Source organism: Athene cunicularia, assembly GCF_003259725.1.
Source record: "Athene cunicularia isolate RWA chromosome 9 unlocalized genomic scaffold, athCun1 chr9_part1, whole genome shotgun sequence".
In the NCBI taxonomy this organism is placed as follows: domain Eukaryota; kingdom Metazoa; phylum Chordata; class Aves; order Strigiformes; family Strigidae; genus Athene; species Athene cunicularia.
In genome coordinates this window covers 532,949-552,509 of record NW_020799110.1, presented here as the reverse complement: position 1 = coordinate 552,509, position 19,561 = coordinate 532,949, and the positions used below count along the sequence as shown (strand labels likewise).

At 48.9% G+C, this 19,561-nt stretch overlaps 2 protein-coding genes across 3 annotated transcripts in view; one reads left to right on the top strand and one right to left on the bottom strand.

Annotated features, from left to right (window-relative positions):
• The window catches only part of MED12L (mediator complex subunit 12 like), a 132,244-nt gene that overhangs the window by 79,441 nt on the left and 33,242 nt on the right, over positions 1-19,561 (bottom strand). The gene's annotated exons all lie outside the window — the stretch shown is intronic.
• Positions 752-12,624, top strand: P2RY14 (purinergic receptor P2Y14). Of its 2 annotated transcripts, none has more exons than XM_026854768.1 (3): positions 752-823; positions 8,996-9,086; positions 10,541-12,624. In XM_026854768.1, exon 3 carries the CDS (start codon positions 10,559-10,561, stop codon positions 11,570-11,572), a length of 1,014 nt encoding a protein of 337 aa, XP_026710569.1. In that variant the 5' UTR covers positions 752-823; positions 8,996-9,086; positions 10,541-10,558; the 3' UTR covers positions 11,573-12,624. The 2 variants fall into 2 exon arrangements, with proteins under 2 accessions (XP_026710569.1, XP_026710568.1); XM_026854767.1 differs by lacking the exon at positions 752-823 and adding an exon at positions 3,599-3,699.

The window sequence follows — 19,561 nt, the reverse complement described above, 5'->3', positions numbered from 1 at the left end:
GGTCCAACATGGTGCATGCTCACCTCTGCCGATGAGGGAAAGCACATAGGTGCTTCTGGGCTGCTTTGGGGAAACTGGAAAATAAAAAATTTGGGGGTAGAAATAAAGTACTGAGCAACAGTGCTTCCTCCCCGCTTTGCCTACGACACAAGGGGCCCCTGCAGCACAGCTGCAGCAGCAAGCACTGCCGCAGTATGCACCCTGGAAGTCCTGGTGTCTTCTGGGACCTGCTCGTAACCCCTCCTCAGCCATTCTTCCTGCAGAAAGAGGGGGTTAAAGCCCTGCTGCTTTCCTGCAGCACACCCGGGGCCTTCGGACAGGAGCCGGGCGGGGGTGTGGAGGAGCCAGCAGGAACAGGCTTTACCCTCTGCACCGGTAACTAAAGCTGACGGAACCCGGCGAGGGCGGCTGGGCCTGCGCCGCGCTCGGGGCTCCCCTGCGGGCGGCACTGAGGCTTCAAACCAGGATCTTGCTTCTGTCGCGTGGCACTTGGCTACCAGAGCCCAGTCCCCCAGTGCCGAGTTTGCCATTTCAGCCCGCAGGAAAGACTATTTCTGTCACACAAAGGTTGGTCGTCTGATCCAAACTCTTGGCGGCAGCCTCAGGACCCGATTTTCGGATGGATCGGCAGAAAAGGTTATTTAGCTCTTTGTTAAACACTCAATCGATTGAAACAATGGGAATAGCTGTGGAATGTTTAGGCAATTTTCTCACTGCTCAATTTTTTCCTTTTGCTAGTTCTTTGGACAATGGCCTCCAGCAGAGAGTCTGGGGTGCTGCACATAAAGTGAGAACTGCCATTGGAGGGAGAGATTTAATTGAGGTTGGCGGACAATTTTGCTTTGCCAAGAAGTTCCTCCTATCCTTTATTTTATGTTTCTCTTTCAAACTCACTTGTCTTGGCAGACTGCACTTCTCTTCCTCTTTTGCAAGGATTTCATCTGGACACAAACGGAACATTGCTTATTTTAATTTTAGGCTTAGATAAGGAAGCTATTGGAAAAAGTTTGTTGTGGGTCACACTCTGAAAGCTGACCTTGGTCTCAAAAGGGATATTGAGGCTTCTGCTGCTGTTTCTGGGGAAAGGAAAAAAAACCAAACAAAACAAAAAGCTTTTTCTTTAGAATTAATTACGAACTGTCTCAGAGGGACATAGGTTTTCAAAGCACTTGTGATCAGCCAAAGCCTCCTCTGACCCATCCTCTCATCCTTGCTTCAAAAAATGACAGTAAGGTGGATGGAAAGAGACCGAAGCTTTGGCTGACTGGGTGCTTTTGGGGAGCTCCTGACAGGCCCTGTGCCTCGTCCTGCCCGACCCTCCCTTGGACAGGCCTCTGGGCCCAGCCCAGAGCAGCCGGCGCCAGCTGAGCTTCCCAGGGAGCAGGCCTCAGGGCTGGGAGCCGCCGGGAGATGCACCAGCAGCCCCCGACTCGGGCTCCTGGCAGCAAACTCTCTCGAGGAGACGGTGTCACCCGCACCCCAGCGGAGCGGGATGGGCTGGGAGCCCGGTGCTTCCTCCCCTGTCCCCATCACACAGCTCCGAGCCCGGGCTGCCTCCAGGCCTGCACAACGCCCCGGCCCGTCACCACGAGACTGCAGCCCAGCTGTAAAGAAGAAACAGGTTGTGCTGCCACCAACTCGTGTCTGGCGGTGTGACACTGGGCTCCCAGTGCACAGGCGTGATCCCTCTCTAGCCGATTGCCACATTTGGAACAAGAATGAGAACGGAAACAGAATCCCTGTTTTTCCAAAACATGCTTCAGTTATAATAATACCCCATGACGAACAGAGGAAGGAACAGGCTTTTCTGGGGCCCCCTGCCCTGCCTGAAACCCTCACTGACAAGGGAACATGTCCCAGCAACAGAAGTTCAAGGGCCCCTGCCATCCCCAGAAAACCCTCCTGTCTGGCACAGCGCTCAAAGCAACACGGCTCCTGTGGCTTCTCCCAGCGGCGCTGGGCACCGGAGCCACGCAGGAGGATGGTCCCCATCGAGCCACCCCCAGGAGAGAGGGGAAGGGCCCGAGCAGGGTGTGGGCACCCGAGGAAGCTGGACTGAACCCTGACAGTACAAGGTGTGACACAGCGTCCATGAGACGTGAACCCTAAAGCTACAGCCCACAGGCCCACGGGGAGATGCTGTGCAGCGGGGCCCACGGGAGCTGCGCCAGGGAAGCAGGCTGGCTGTCAGCTCACGGGCTGTTATCTCACGGGTTGTTATCAGGGTGGGCTGTTACCGGCGGGAGCTGCCACAGTTGGAGGAGACTGCCTGCAGAGGAAGGAGCCCGGTGGTGGGCAGCTGAGGGGGGACCAGAGGGTGCCCTAGCCTCTGGCACCCAGGAAGGCAACTGAACCCAAACTGCTGCATCACAGCACGTCCCTGCCAGGCCTGACGGGCTCGGATTCAGCTTCCCAGACAGGCTGAGTGCTCGCACTGACACAGAAACAGAATATAAGGCAGGTATAAAAACTGCCAGTGGAACCAACATCCAAACTCATCACCCAAAAGCAACAAATAATTGACCGTTAAGGCTTTGATCTGAGTCTCAGAAATGAGAGAGGGGCAGGAGTACTCAGAATAACGTAAAGACAATTTTGTCTCTGAATACACCCCTTTATTTCGCTGAGATTCAGTGAGATTTGGGGGAAGAGCAGGCTCAGGTTACACACTGTAAAGCAGAGCTCAAGTCATGTATTAAGTGTTTGTTAACATTAATGTATGCAACTTGCATACTTCACTTTTTTAGAAATATAAACCTCAATTTCTCTCCCCAAATCTCAGATTGCTCTCAGCATATGCTACTTACCCACGTTCATAAAAAAGAGGTTAGCTTTTCCATTTCCATACATTTCCACTAATTTTGTGCCTGATTTCAAAGCCTCCTAGTAAACATGTAGGGAGAACAGGAAGGGAGGAGGCAGACAGTTTATTAAGGTTAAAAGAAAAGAAAAAGAAAAAACGAAGACAAAGAAAAATGCCATACACCAAAGATTCAACTTATCCCAAGAATATATCTCCCAGCCTCTGAGCACGCCCTGAGCAAGCACCGCGTCAGCCCGTGCGCTGCAGTTCAGAACACTCCCATTAACAAAAGCAGAAGCTATCAGGGCAGAAAAGCTTTAAAGAAAAGGTCACAGTCAGGCCTGGGAACAGTTTAAGAAAAGAAAACACCAGCCCTTAACTTAAGATCGCTTACTGCTTTGCCAGCTGCACAAACGTGTCTTTCTTGAAACCGGTTCAACACTGATCTTCATGGAAGTGCGTGTAAGAGCCCGAAAATAGCACCGGCCATCTGCAGCACTCCAGAGCTCGACCACATTTGGCCCAGCAGCACGGCTCGGCTCGGCTGCGCTGCGCTCCTGCCTGCACCCATACAGCCCACGCCGACCCGCCGCCCCTGCAACGGGTACCCACTGTAACACCGACCGACCGCAGCACCGACTGACCGACCCACACACCGCCTGACAGTAACGCTGCCTGCCTGACCGACTGACCGTAACACCGACCGACCCACACACCGCTGGATGGAGCACTGACCGGCTGACTGACTGTAACACTGCCTGATGGTAACAAGCGCCTGACGGTACCACCGCCCGCCGGTCACCCCGCCCTGCACCTGCGGACAGGGCCGAGGCTGTCCAGGCGGGACGAGCCGCCCATGGGCCCAGCGGAGCAGAGGCAGGACTGCGCTCCAGCCGGTAAGTGACAGAACCTCTGCAGCCTGCACAGCTTTCGTGGCGTTTTTCATTATAAGGCAGCTGTAACGGGCTTATTCTGTAAATCTTTCCTAGCTGAAGAGGGACCACATACACAGTTTTACATTTCTTTCCAGGTGAAAGACTCTGCCTTTCCATTACACGTTTCTGTACATTCCCAATGCTCTCTAACATTCTCTTTTAATTTTTAAATAACTACCACCATCACTTGTTTTTTTTTTTAAATTGATAAATAAGGTGAACAGGAAATCATCCTCGCATTATGCAAATCACAAACAAATTACTTGGAACACAAATGAGCAGTCATAACTGTAAATAAATAGAGAAAGCCAAGGCAGGCAAAGTCCCACACCTATTGGGCTGAGACACGGAACAGCCTCCAGCCACGCCACCAGCGATCTGGTCTGCAGGGAAGGATTGCTCTGTCTTGTCTATTTTGGCAAAAGATGTTTTTCCTTAAGCAACTATTTTTGTTTTAATTTATGACTGAGGAAACATAATATAAAACTCACACTTTAAAACATCAGAAAATAGAATTAAACCCCAAATATTTAAATGAGAAATATTACTGTTAAAACAGAATATTAAAAGGAACAATTTGAGCCACTTTTTAATTTTAAATATCCAGTTTTAGGCCAATAAAACTACTAATCATTAACAAGTTTTATTGACGTACTCACACTAGAGTAATTCCAAATGTGGTAGGACAGTTGCTTTGAAAAGCTGGTCTGTTTAATCCTCTAATATCAAAGCATAAACTGACCACTCCCAATACCCTGGTCCTGACTTCTCTTACATCCACCACTCCCCGATTCAGGTACTATAACTGATGGGAGAGAAGAAGGATCTCGGGGCGGGGGGGGTGAGGCTTAATTTAAAAAAACAGAATATTTGGCTTAGATCTGAAATGACCCTACACGCAAACAGCTCAAAGCATTGCCCAGGTTTCAGTGTGAATATCAGGGTTTGCACAGATACTCCATAGGCTCTAATATTTTACTGCTACAAGGCTGTGGGTTTAGAGTAATTTAGACTCGTGTAAAAATCAGAACTGAATACAGAATGAAAAGTTTAACTTATCAGGAAAATCAGGCTGCTAAATTTTAGATTTCAAAAGTAGCATAGGGACTCCCGGGCAACAGGAAGAAATGAAACAGTAACTGGTGGGTTTGGTGAGGCAGAAATAAAGCTCTACCCTTGAGGTGTCCTCACACTGCAACCAAATGAGCTTGCACTGCCCGACAAAGAGTCTGCTATTTTTACAAGAAATAAACAGTGTTATCTACAGCTGGGCTTTATACCTACCTGTTGGCTCTCCCACTCGCTGTGCCCTTCAGAACACAGGAATTACTCGCACATGCCCAGAAAACGTCACGCATGATCTAACTGATGGAATGGCTCTGGCGGGGAAGATCCGTTAGGAAGCGCTGTCGAGGCCACGGGCTGTCTGGAGGACCCGGGGCGGGTGTAGGCACAGGCTGCCCTGGCACTGAGCCCTCCAGCCAGCACGGGCTGGGGGCCGGAGCCACGCGCAGGGACTCTGCACCCCCCACTCCTGCCACACTGCTGCCATCCACCCTGGGGACAAACACCCCGATCTTCCACAGGCGGCCTGGAAATGTCACTCACAACACTTTTTAAAGGGGGAGCAGATGGGGAGGGAGGAAGGAAGAAGGGGAGTGAGGAGAGCAAAGCTCAGCGCTCCAGTCTGCCTCAGTTGTAAAAGCAGATGTTTTGTATCCAACTGGAAAAGAGAATTCACTCACAACTGTAAGAAAGTCAAGACTTTCTACTGCAATACTGCATGCTTCTGAAAGGTGTTAGTGGGACTCCTTTCAGCCCAACCACTGCCAGAAAATGTCTGTAACACACTGAACTTAAAAGCTTGGGACTGTTTTTGCAAATAAAAGGAACAAAAAAAGGCAGGTACAGTCATTAATTCATAAGCATTTCTAAATAGCGACTGTGTTATACAAAGAAATTCAAATCTTCACACACATTCCCCCAAGAATTACGCAACCCCCCAAAAGCATACAGGCAGCCAGGGGCAAATACAGTCCCAACGAAGAGAGGTCACAAAACGTGTCACGGCTTTATTCCGTGTTTTGTGTTAAAATAGCATTTTAAAGGTTAGATGATAGAGCCAGGTTCTTCCAAGCTGAGCAAGTCGACTGCTCCCTTTGGTTAAGGGATGAGGAAGGAAAGCGTCCGGGTTCAGACCTGGTGCTGCCTGCAGCAAAGGCCAGGGCTGCAGAGGGCTGCGGGGGTTTGGGGTGCTGCAGGATGGGGGGTCCCTGCTCACTCCGGGGCTGCGGTCCCTGCACAGGCACAAGGGACACGAAGCGGGGACGCTGGCAGAAGGGGCGACCAGGCAGGACATGGGGATGAGGAGGAGGAAAGCTGACGGTACACAAGGGGACAGCTCACAAGGCCCGACAGCACCATCAGGAAGGACACCAGCCCCAGAGGACGGCGTTCGGAGGCGGAAAAGATCCGAGTCCAGCTTTTTGTTCAATTCATCCCGCGTTTGGGAAGTCAGGAGTTTGTAAATAAGGTATCGTAGCATGAGAAAGTCCCTCTCTCTGTCACCGATTGCTACCTCCCCACTAGAACATCCTGAATTGTGCCTTTTTGGCTCAAGAGCGAGAAGTACTGTAAAGATGTAGAGTTCTTCACCCCTCTGTCCTTCCCCTGGCCAACCAGAGCTGCCGCCAGGACAGACCCGCAGTGTCCCCGCGCCTCGCCTGCCTCGGGGGAGCCACTGCTACCCCCGGGGACAGAGCAGCACCCGCGACCTTCCCGGCACACACGGCCCTTCTCAGCCACTTTCACAGGGGACACTACTCTCACCGGCACCCCGAGGAGTAGCCTGAGTAGAAACACAGCTCAGGCAGAACTCTGTCTTCTGACACCAGACGTGGGGGCCCTGAAAGCAAGAGCTGAAGGCACAGCAGCAAGGACCCGACACCACCTGGAACCTCCTGCCACGCTCGCCGATGCCTGTCTCTCTGAGCCGCCTCAGCAGAAGCGAGCACAGAGCACCACCACGTACAATGCTGCTCACAGCTCCTCGCTTACTCCTTCCTGCAATGCTATTTTTTTTTCTGTCATCCTAGTTTGACTATTTATCCCGTTTTCCTGCACTACATCTTATGTCTCTGTGACAAACGAGAACAACTACCACCCAATATGCCATTCTAACGGGCTGAAATAGTACACAGTGTATTTTGCATACTTTTATTCTCTTAAGTATTAAAATCCAGACATTGCCTTATGACAAATGTTATAATAAGAACTGAAAAATAACAAAATCTTAGTCTCTTGGCAAACTTGCAAGAAGTCAAATGTACCAACATATCCTCCAGTCAGTGCACAAAGCACCTTCCAAAGGAGAGCAGCAATTACAGCCACGGCTCCCGAGGCCTCCACCCTGGCACCCCCCACTGCCCGGTCGGGCACCTCTGCAGAGAGGCGGAAGGGGTGCGGGCCCGCCCCGAGCACGCACCCGCTGGGTGCCCTTGGACAGCCCCTACCCCCAGAGCCCCCCGCCGAGCAGCTTCCAGCCCCCGAGGAGCCCCAGGGCAGCCGGCCCCGATGGCTCCGGCTGCGGGAGCTCCGGGGAGCAGGGCAGGCAGCTGGCACCGCAGGGCCGGGGCACGCATCCACACCGACCGGCATGGCCGATATTCCTACCACCACAGAAAGAAAATCTGAAAAAAAATTACTATTCTTTTAGCACAACGCAGCACAACTCACAATTGCTGTGTTCTATGTATTGCACTTCCTCTTTCTCTAGATTTCTCATAACATCTGAGATAACATCTGGCATGGCCTTCCTTGCTAAACTCCATTCTGCAGTTCCAAAAAGGTTTCTGGGGACAGTGACCCCTGTCAGCGATTCCTAACCCAGTAACTGCATTGCATACTTACTTATCAAGCAGCTGCATTAATTTCCATGAATAGCTAAAATCTGCACTCAGTGCTACAGAAACTTCATTATATTCAGAGGGGAAAAAAAAAAACCAAAACAAAAACTTGTAAACATTATGCTTATGTTCAGTAAAGCAGCCATGAACTTTGAAATTTGCCAACCAAGTCACAGAAGTCAAGAAAAAGTGCCTTAATGGATACTGGAAAGGTTACAAATGACAGTGTAAGAGTGAATACAGACGGAAGGAAACATTTTTAATGGTTTATGCAACTTTCTGTTTGTGTATTTTGCCAAGACATGATTTGCAAACTGGGAAAGTTCAAGCTTTGATATATTTTACCAGATCAATCTTGTTACTTCGGAGAATCAAGTTTGCTGGTTTTGCACAGCTAGTCAGTATCATCTACAAGGAAAACCACTTTGTGCTGGACCAATGTCTGAAGGCAGAACGCTGCCCAGAACGACAGGCTGCTCTCACATCCAAACCACAACTGCTCGACGCTGACATGTGCCCTCCAACACACACCACAAATGGCAGCAGTTACACAGCAGCAAAAAAACAGCAAAGTTTTAAAAACTGGGGGGAAAAAAAGCCTCCTTAAGCTTAGTCATCACCGCAAGTAGCATTTGGACAAAAAGGTCCTAAATTGACCCACCAATTAACATCAGCTGAAGCGTATGGACAGTTTGCGGGTGAACCCCAACATGGGATGAGGGCTATCTACTCACTGCAAGCCGCGGGTGATGTGCTGGAGCCACTGCAAGTCCCCACGTCCTCACCAGCGGAGAGAGTGTTCCCGTTGCCAGGGCTTACGGGCAGCCGCAACAAGGACGCAGGCAGAGCGAGCAGGGAAGGGCAGCTCTCTAGGACGTGGAAGCACGACTCCACGGCTCCTGCCCCCCACGGGCAGCCCAGCCCCACGGCCCACGCAGGCCGAGCTGGGGGGCAGCACCGCGGCTCCCACAGCACCCACACTGGGAGCCACCACCACGGAGGGAGAGTTCTTGAGGGCAGGGGGACGGGGCCCTTCAGCCAGAGCTGAGCCTCTGCCTCGGCGACCAGAGCGGCAGCTGAAACTGGTCACGGACACAAATGACGGGATGCACGGCCGGGGACACACAAAGGCCTCCAGCCCTACCCACGCAGTGCCGGGCTCCGGGGTGAACACGAGTGCTCCCTGACTCTGTCCCTGACCAGCTCTGATCTCCTCCGGGAAGATCTGGAGAGCTGTCTGCAGCTCCGTCCTTAGACCCCTGCGCTGCGGGAACCCTCGGCCCCGCAGGATTACACTGCCCTGCGTTAGGATACACAGCTCTGACAACTGTTCTCTCCTGTCTCTCACACAGGTCGCCCAGCAAGAGAAGAGGCCCTGGGCCTGAGAATGGAAGGCGCTCTAGACCCTTAACAGAGAGCACCACAGCAGTCAAACCAAGAAAGGTAAGGACATGCCACTGATACAGAAAGATTTACAGAGTCTGGCATGGGCAGTTGGTAAATCTGCTGTACCAGATGTAAAATTCGTGTGAGGTGTCATCCATGCTGCACAGACACAATATTACTGATCGAGGTTTAATGTCCACAACTCTAATCACATGCTTCTGAAATAACCCTTTGCTGAGTGATGCCTCAACACAAGACATACTTCATGAACTTCCTAAGCCATTTATTATCTGCTACTAAGCCCCAGCATAGAAAGAGCCAGCTCCAGGAACTTTGCTTTAGGAAACCCTACAGAGCAGGAACAAGTTCCAAACACACCATATGCAGAGGGTCCTGCTCAGACAGCCTGACAGGAGGAAGAGAACAGGTACACAGCAGACAGCAATGGGAAGAGAACGATTTTTAAGTACAGTGTGTTACCATCTTACATAAAAATGCCATTTACTGCTGGCGCTTTTCCAGGAGATCTTTCTATTTTTAACAAACCTTACCCATCATTACCCCCTAACCCTAATGCACCCATTCACGTGGTAGTTATAACACCCCCTCTCCACACCAGCTCTCTCCTTTAAAAACCCATCCAGAATTGTGGATTTTCTAAAAGATGAGGTGAGGTTCTTTTCCCAGCTCCATGGCACTTATGTTTCAGTTGCCTAGGTTTTCATTTGCTAAATACAGCAGCATTATATCTATATCTGTTCTGCCCTCCCTACAGAGGATATCCACCCCCGTAAACATTCTGTCAAAGAAAAGCAGACAGCAGATGTGATAGCTTCTTGGAGATCCTCTAAAATGTAAATCTGAATGACTTGAAGGACAGCTCTAGCCTCCACACTATGCTAACACACAGGCACACTCCTGGGTGTTGTGCTACTAAAAATTTAAAGCAAACTGTGCTAGCTGCACATACAGGTTTCTTTCAAGTGAACATTAGAAAATATTGGCACACACTAGATATTTCCACGCTTGCCTAACAGAAGAGTGGTTTTTATGCCTGTATACAAAATAGAACACTTGTAAAAGGAGTATTCATATCCCTCACGTGCTTCCTGGTAAACCAGCGCTAAAAATACATACTGGTCCTTAAGGATTAACGAGATGTATTTAGTCACAAAATCACTGTGGCCCAGTGACCCTCCTAGTTCGCAGCACGCAGGCTCATACCCGCAGAAAAGCGGCAGCAGAGGGCTTGAACAACGGATCAAACGGAGAAGCAAACGGATCCTCTGTTCAGAACAGCAGCATGGCCCTTGAACGTCACCAAAAAGTGAGATGGCACCACTCGGAAACCACTAACGATGTATCCCTGCTGGAAACGACTGGTGTGGAAATGTGGTCACTGCTGAGAAGGGTGCCAGATGTATTTTGAATTAAGAGTAGAAATCTTATACTAATTAATGGAAAGCACAGCACCATGTTATCCTACTGAGATAATCTTTCTCTGCTTCTAGGAACAAAGATACTGTAAGATGTTCAACTCCAGCACAAACTCCTCGGGAAACAACTGCAGTCACAGCACAGTAATAACCAAGACAGTCATTCCCCTGATCTACTGTTTCATTTTCATAGCAGGACTCTTGCTGAACGGGGTGGCAGCGTGGATCTTTCTGTATGTTTCTAGCAAAAAGAGTTTTATTGTCTATCTCAAAAACATCGTTGTGGCTGATCTCCTAATGAGCTTGACATTTCCTTTCAAAATCCTTGCCGATTCAGAAATTGGACCTCCACAGCTCAACACGTTCGTGTGCAAATACTCCGCAGTTGTTTTTTATACAAACATGTATATCGGGATAACGTTTTTTGGCCTCATAGGTTTTGACAGATACTATAAAATTGTAAAGCCTTTATTCACCTCCTTTGTTCACATGGTTAACTACAGTAAGGTGGTCTCTATAACCATATGGTTACTGTTAATACTTATATCCTTTCCAAATATGATTTTAACTAATGATATTACTGAAGAAAATTATTCCAAAAACTGTATAGGTCTTAAAAGTGAGCTTGGCAGACAGTGGCACAAGGCATCAAGTTATATTAGCACTGGGATTTTCTGGGTTGTTTTTCTTCTGCTAATTGTTTTTTACACTTCTATATCAAAAAAAATATATAGCTCTTACAAAAAATTCAGACGGAACTCAGACGTGGCCAAGAGAAAAACCAGCCGTAATATATTCAGCATCATGTTTGTGTTTGTCGTTTGCTTTGTACCCTACCACCTCTGCAGAACACCATACACGCTCAGCCAGACTAGCTCACAGTTCAACTGCCACTCAAAAAAAACCCTGTTCTACGCAAAGGAGTTCACTCTTGTACTGTCTGCTGCAAATGTCTGCCTCGATCCCATTATTTATTTTTACCTCTGCCTGCCCTTTAAAGAAAAGCTGTATCAGAAACTGCATCTCAAGCTGAAAACTTCAAGTGAGGTTGAAACTTCTAAATCCAGAAGGTCAAATACGCTTCGGGAAAGTATAAACATAGCGTAGGTTCAGGTCTGTAAAATAATGCACATGTCAGAAAGTTATTCAAGAATGCAAATGTCTCAAAAAACCTGAACAGATGAGAGCCAGCAATAAACCAGAAAAAATGCTTCAGCATAAAATACCAGGAGGTGTATGTCTGTATAAAAACATTACTGCGTGTTGCCAATACATTTCCCAGTGCTATTTCAGCTGATGCTTTGACTGCGCGGTGGTGTGGTACAACCTATCTGCATCTCAAAACGAGAGAGAGGAGTAACTGGAACAACACACCCTGGAGCTCCCCGCCTCGGTCTCCGAAGGATTATCCAGCAGCCCCAGGCATCAAACTGCCTTGCTGCTGTTTCTCCGAAGCCAGGCACCACACACGAGCCCCCAAAAGCAGCCTGAAGGGCCGGGCCCAGCGCTCGCTCCAGCCCACCCGAGCAGCGCCCGCAGAAGCCACACGAGGAAGTTCAGCACTTGACCTCCACCAGCCTGGAAAAGAGGACTGAGAACCTGAGGGGAAACTCTCATGTGTTAACCGGGTCACAAAGGAAAGGGCTGAAGGCAGTGTGCAGCTTAAGGAAGGACACTATTCCAACAACTGTGGGGAAAAAAAGTACACATCAAATCCTCAAAGATCTGCACAGAGCCTGAAAAACCCTTGGTAAAATTAGAATAGATATATATAGGTTTTCTTAAGGGAAACATTCTGTAAAATTAAAAATTAAACATGACTATTTGTCACCCTTATGACCAAATGTCAGAATATTTCTGTAAAATGTGATGTTCAAGTGTTTAAAGAGGAGCCTTCTACAGGCTGAACAGCACAGTTACACGGTGCCATATTCCTCGGGACTTCTCTGAAGTAACACGGTGTACACCAGGGACGTTCACACCAAACTGAGACTGCAGTAACTCCCTTGCTGTTGTTGCAGAAGGAGGTAAGAACGCTCAAGGAGCTGCTTGAAAAAACAGACGTCCAGCCATCCAGAAACTCTGGGCTATGTCGAACTCCAGAAAGAATGATTTGTTGGTTTTCCCATGCTTGTGGCACAACAATAAAGCATTTCTCTCTGTACAAAGGTAATAGCTGAAAGCGACCAACCTTCTGTATATAAATACAATCGCTTTTCTAACTGTATTTTTCAGTGCAGCTTTTTTTTTTTTTTTTTGATTGACTGGTTTTATCATTGTACAGGGAAAACACACCAGGGCATGAAGTGCCCACAAGAGCTTTCAGGCAGTGGCTCTGGGAGCTGAACGTTTTCATTTTACTTAACAAAGAAGATACAGGAACAAAACCAGAAATAACACGTGCTTCACCTTTCTGCCACTGTGCTTCATTTTAGTCCTACCAGCTAATCCCTCAGGGTGGAAGACATTTAAACACACAGTCTTTGATCCTCCTCCAAGGCTGTGGGTAAATTCCCTTGGTGCGAGACCACCGTCCTGCAGCAAGCAAGAGTACTCTGCCATCACACAGGATTATATTCCAACTAAAGGGCAGAGAAGTGCTGAGCTTGAACACACCTTGGGGGAGCGGATTTACCTCCATTTATGTCCCACCACAAACCCTGGGTACTCACGGGGCTGCAGGGGCGGGGACACCCTCTGCACGAGCCAGCCCTCAGGGACTACAGGAGGAAGCTGCGGTGTGGTTGGGTTTTTTAAAGAGATACATAAAAGATGATTTATACGGTTCTTTCAGAGCTCCCTGACTCTTGTCAAACTGAGACTTCACAGGCTCTTCCCTCCAAGCAAGGGAAACAGCTTGTTAGGGAGAGCAATCTGCTGCTTTGTGGGAGATTTTTTTGTCATTTATGGCAAAATCATTTAGTTCCTTACATGGCATGGCTTGGGTTTTGCTACATATACCCAAGTAATTGCAGCTGTGAAAGCACACTGGCATACAGAGATGAAAACACTTCCACAGTATATATAACTTTTTAATTACTTTGCAGGTTTTGAAAAAAATTATTTATATTGCAAAATGGTTTCCTCACCCCATCAGATTACTGATATTAGAATGACAAAAATCTACATACCGGCACCCAGGGGAAAGAATGCTGACCAACACACTTCTGAAAAGTGACACTAAATTTCTAGCTTTTGCTTCTCTTTAAAAAAAAGTCACAAAACACTTCTGTGACCCCTGGCCCTACTGCAACCTGTCACCCTGTGTGTGACAAGTCTCAAATAACACCTTTATCAAACCAAGCGTCCGCTCCATGTCCCCAGCCTTGCTCTTTACTTTGCTGTAGGAACCCGGACCGAAAGGTGAGGGGCCAATTTTGTTTTGCACTGGTTAAGTTAATTCTTTCCCACGTTTCCCAGAGCACCACGCCCTGGATAAACCTAGCCAGCTCCTCGGACACCAGACGTCCTGTGGTCACACTAAGTACCAGCTCTTGCCTTGTCCGCCCCCCACCTGGAGGAGCCTCCCCTGAGTTCTTGCAGGGAAGGTTATGGGTACCCCAGGGCCAGTCCCCCGCTCCAGGTCGTCCTCTGGACGTACCCGTGGCTCCCTCCCCGGCACCGTTGGTCCTTTTCTCTTTGGAGAGGCAGGTTATCCACCTGGAGCGGGATCTCTTGCAAAGGCCTGGTGCCCCAGACAGAACCAGCCTGCATAATGACCTCTATTGTAAAAAAACCAACTAAACCAAAGAGGGGGCAGATATCACTTTAATCTACCTAACAAGACCACGCAATCACAACCAGCAGATGTAACGAGGGAGCACCCCTTGTATTTGCTAACTTTAACACAGAGGGGACGGGTGGTAAGGGCTACTTTCCCTCTGCCAACACCCTCACACATGTTCTCCCATCCCAGCCCGATAAATAAGCATTTTATTCTTTTTATGAGAAATCTTCACTAGCACGTCTAATAGTCATCACTTCAGGGCACTGCACACCTGTAAAAGGCTGTTCAAACAATTAAAACTAAATAGTGGTAACTGATGGAGGGTGCCGGGGCAGGCCGAGGAGCCGCTGGCTGTCTGACAGGAGAGGGGGTGCTCTGCTGGCCAGCGATGACGGGGTCACCTACCCCCAGTTCACACACACAGGCAGGGCAGACCCCCCCTACACTGAACACACCTGATGCTCTGAAATACATACACAAAGCAGTTTTCTCTTCAACAGAAATAGCTGTTACTGCTCAGAATTCCTAACTCCCCTGTGCCGAGATCATTCCTATTTTTCATTTACAAAGCAGACGTTACAATGGGACACAAAATTTGAATCTGTCAATAAAAGTCATGACCAGTGGTAAGAGTAAATACTAAGCTTGCTAGTTTGTACGTGTTTGCACATGAAAAAAACTTCTTGGCAACATGATTAAAGCGTGGCAAAGACACCACTCAGACTGCTCCTCAGAGACGTACCTCAGCACCAGAACACGGCTGTGCCAGCCGCGCACGGGAGAGAACTCTCGCAGGACTCGTTTGTGCCATCTGCTCATTACTGTGCCGCTGACAGCGACTCTGAACACTTCCCTCACAGCTGAAGAGAAGCTGAAAGAAAATCAACTGTTTGCAAGTGTATTCTGGTCTTTTTCCTGTCTACCATCATGTAAATGATACAAAATCATGATAAAAGCAGGGCTTCCCATCAGTTCTGTCTCAGAGATTGACTCCATCTGGCTTGTACAGGCACATAAACACACACGGAAGAAATCAAAACTCAAAATTACATCTCAAACTTTCAGTGCCTTTAGCAGCACATTTATACAGGGCAAGTCCCAGGAGAGCCACATCCCTCCTGCGAGCAATCCACCCCAAAACCTCCTCTGGCTCTGGCAATGTGCCCGGGCCAGGAGGAGGAACTGGGCTCTGCCTGCGCTGGCACCGCTCCCGCCAGGACCTGACCCTGCTCTGGGAGAGGGGAGGCCTCCCGTGCCCCCCGCACCGTCCCACACCGCAGGGAGCTGACCGTTACCTGCTCCCACCTAAACGTGGGTGAAATTTCTCCCAGTTTTCTCCCACTGCACCCCAGGCTGGGAAATCTGACAGAGTCCACGCAGCCACGACGTGCAGATCAGCCTTACTTTTGGACCCGCACAGAAAGCAGGCTCAGAAACCTTACATAATGGAATCGGTAACCCTCAGCTTAACAACTTTCTGATTTAAAAGAGACAAGGATAGGAATGACAGATTCAAAGATCAGCTTCCCACCAGCTGGATGAACAGGTTGTTCTGTGTTTCCCTGATGTAAAGACAGGAGCTCACACAGAGGCAGGCCAGCGCTGCTAACACTGAATGTTCCCCAGGACTGAAGGTCAGGAACACGCAACAAGAACGAGGGGCTGGGAGATATCCCCTCACCGTAAGCTGCACCTGCCTGGCAGCTGCAGAAATGAGGACAAACATTCTGTAAATGCACACTCACATGCAATCCTCCAGTACAACATTAAAGAAAACTGTCCTTTTAAATTTAACTGCACCCCTTACAGTGCATCTTTAATTAACATTAATCCCAAATAAATCCCACAGGACACCTATCTGCGGAGACTTAAGTAAATAACCCCTGAGGCTGTTACCTGAAATAAAGACTCTCAAAACCAAGATTAGTTTGGAGAGGAAATACTGCTTTACTCTGGGCAAGGTGTTAGGTGGAAAACATCCATAATCAAGCACACCACACCAAAGAACTTCAAAGCATTTACACACTCCAAACTACATGACTGTGTGTTTACTGTAATGACTATTGGTTACTTACTTATCACCTCTATCTCTCACTGGTTAGTAACATACTCGCTCCCATTTAAAGTTACAGTAGGTTTGTAATTTTCTGCACAAACTCAAGCTCAAAGGGTGAGGAGCTTAATTTGGGCAGGGGTCTTCAAAGCAGTGGATGTGATTCTTACAATTATAATGAGGCTAGTTCTTCCAAAGGACACTCTAATCTCTAATTAAACTCATTTATATTAAACAATTTTAACAAGCTTCCATGTTCCAGGCTGTTTCACCTCCTCAAGGACAGTAGCTCCTGATTAGAGGCTCCTTACTAATTACGGTTGATGGTGTGAAGAACAGACTGACCTAGCTGATGCGTCCAATCTGTCCTTGTATTTGATGAGAAACATTTGTACAGACAGTGAGACGTACTGTGTGTCCTTGGGCCCGATGGGAAACAGTTGTGTGGCCTACAGCTCCCCAGTAAACAATACATTCTTTCCTGCAGACAGCAAGCACATAAAATCTAAGCAACTCTGAACAAGGCCTCCTGTTCAGGGTAACGAGGAGACCTGCTGACGGGGGAGGACAAAACACACAGTGGCATCTCCCGAGGGGATCCTCAGCCAAGCCGAGCCCTAGCACACCCCGAGCCCATGCTGTCACGCGCCGTCACACAAAGTGTTTCACCCCCGAGGAGCAGAGCCTGGCTGGGCAGACACCCGCTCCCCCCGCCATGGCCCCAACGCCCTCCACACACAGTTCACAGCTCCCAAGGGCCAAACCCCAGCGAGGAGACCCCCAAGGACTCGGAGGTACATCCAAACTCAATCCCCTTCCACGCGGGGTGCTCTCGGCCCCCGGCCCGTGTCCCAGCTCCCCCGCAGGATGGCGGCCCACAGCCCCCCGCAGCCAGCCCCAGCTCGGGCTCCCCCTTCCCAGGGGGACAGGTGGCGGCCGCGGGCGCTGGGCTGGACCACGCCTGCAGTGGAGGGTGCTCGGAAGGGGAAAAAAGGGTTAAAGCCTACTAAGGGCAGAGCTCCAGAAAGCCTCTGGAACCTTCCTGGAGGTGAAACCTTTCTCCAGGTGAACGTGCGAAACGTGGAGAGGTATCAGAAGTGATCCTGACACAAGGACCACCCCCCACGGCTTCGGGGCGCCCAACTCAAAGCTCAAGGCACCTGATGTGCTCTTAAAGGTCATCAGATTTTGGGGGTTTTTTAGGTTTAGATGCTATTTTTTCTGGCTTTGTTCTCAGAAATTATTTAATCATTTTGGCTGAATTCCCACCCACACCAGCACCCCTTCCCTTCCTTGCACCACACCCCAGTCCCAGGAGTCAGCCTCAGCAGCTGTGCACCAGGGAGAACTGCAAATCACAAGTCAAAAATTCAGCAAAGCTTAAACCACCAAAAAGAGGGCTTTAAGATAAGAAGTGCTTAGCAACTTTAATTACAGCAAAATCTACCATCTGCATCTGTAATTTATGAACTAAAGCGGTCTTTTAAATTAGACATATAGACAGGGGAAGAGGATGACACCAAACCGCAATAAACCCAGAGTTATGACTCAATAGATTCACATTTTCATGTTTCTTCTCCTCCCAAAACACATCTCTAAGAAGCTCAGACCATTTCTCAGTAAAGGTTTACCTAACCACCACCTTGTCTTTTTAGACCTGGGAAAGTTTTCTGAGCTGTAAACTGACTCTGTAGAAAAGGGGAGACACAAAAAAAAAAAAAAAAAAAAAAAAAAAAAAAAAACCAAACGACTGAATGTTATGTTTCAAGTATAAAGAAAAAAAAAAGGAAGAAAAATACAAGTATGGAAAGATCACTTCTTCATGATGAGCGTAACACCATAAAACTAACTCATGTTTGTTCAAAACTGAACATAGGATCATTCTAGATTATGAAGCTTTGCAAACATTTCAACAAACATGGTCTGAACTTCAAGCTTATGACTAAACTTAAAACCAGACATTTGTAATTTGTTTCTTCACAAAGCTCTGGTACACGATTTGTAAATTCCTGTGGATTCTCAACTACAACAAAGTGTCAACATTTGGGGGTTTCAGTACTGTTGTCAGTCCCTCCACCCACTAACCTGGTGTTAGAGAGTTTCTCCTGATTTAAAACAAAAAAAAAAAAACCCAACCTATTTATAAACATTTCCCCTATATCCCCAATGTGTCATTTTTATTTTTAATAGTGCTGGCAAATATCCAAAGGTTCAGACTGTTAATTGCTATCAGTAGAATCCCTATGTGCCTTTAAATCTGCAAATTAGATTGCAACTCTAAAAAAACCTGGAATTTCATGCAGGAATATTGTAATGAATGAGGGTGAGCTCCACTGTAAACCCCTGATTCCAGAGAGATTTTAAATGGAAGACAGGGGGCGGGGTGGAAGAGAGTTTCAGATTTTTAAAAACAAAAACAAAGAAACAGGCCACTGACACCACAAATCTCTAGCCCCAAGTCAAGAGTCTGGGACTCATCCGAGGAAGTTTTAGGGACTAAGTGAAAAAGGCCACGGGCTGGTGCTGACCAAGCCACACGTGTCTCGTCACCCTTGCACATGTGGACACACAATCAATATTTAAACGTAAATCCCTGGGTTTGAAGTTAGGAGGAGAGAGTGAAGCTGGCGCTGCCCGCAGGCCCACCGGCCCTCCGCCACCTTACAGCCCTGCCACTGTCCCTGTCGTCCCTCACGCCGACGGGCCAAGCGACCCCGACCATCCTCCCCCGCAATAATCCACGCTGCTGGCCCCATCGACACGTCTAAGGCAGCTCGTCCACAGGCATTTTTGTCGCCGTGGCGCTCTGCGGGGTCCCGGGCCGCACGTGGGGAAGGGCACTGCCCGCGCCCGCCTGCCGCCCACCCCGCGCCAGCAGCAGGAAGGAGAGGGCTGGGCGCTCTGCGAACGCCCACGGCGTTCTCTTACCTCTCTCTGAGGTAACTTCCACACGCTTCAGTTGTTTGAATGCCAGTTTGAACTGCGTCAATCATCACATTTAAAAACCACAGACATGTTTTAGAAAACCAGCAGACGCAGCCAGAGGAAAAGATTAACACGCTACCCGGCTGCCAGAGCCGTCGCCGAGAGCTGCACAGAGGGACGCTCAGGAGAGCCCAGGGGCCACCAGGACAGGTACGTGCTGCCAGTCTGTGCCCCAGCCTATCTAGCCCCGCGTAAATACCCCGCCTGAAAGGGTAACTGGGCCCGGCGGAGGGCAGCCGAGCACCCGGCCCATAGCCTGGGCTTCGCCTGAGCCAGCCCCGCCTGGCTCGGCCACGCCGCAGCCCTGGAGCCCCAGTGCCGCAGGATTCCG

What these genes read in the sequence shown, in the direction of transcription:
- P2RY14 (XM_026854768.1), top strand. Translation starts at nt 10,559, where the DNA reads ATGTTCAACTCCAGCACAAACTCCTCGGGAAACAACTGCAGTCACAGC.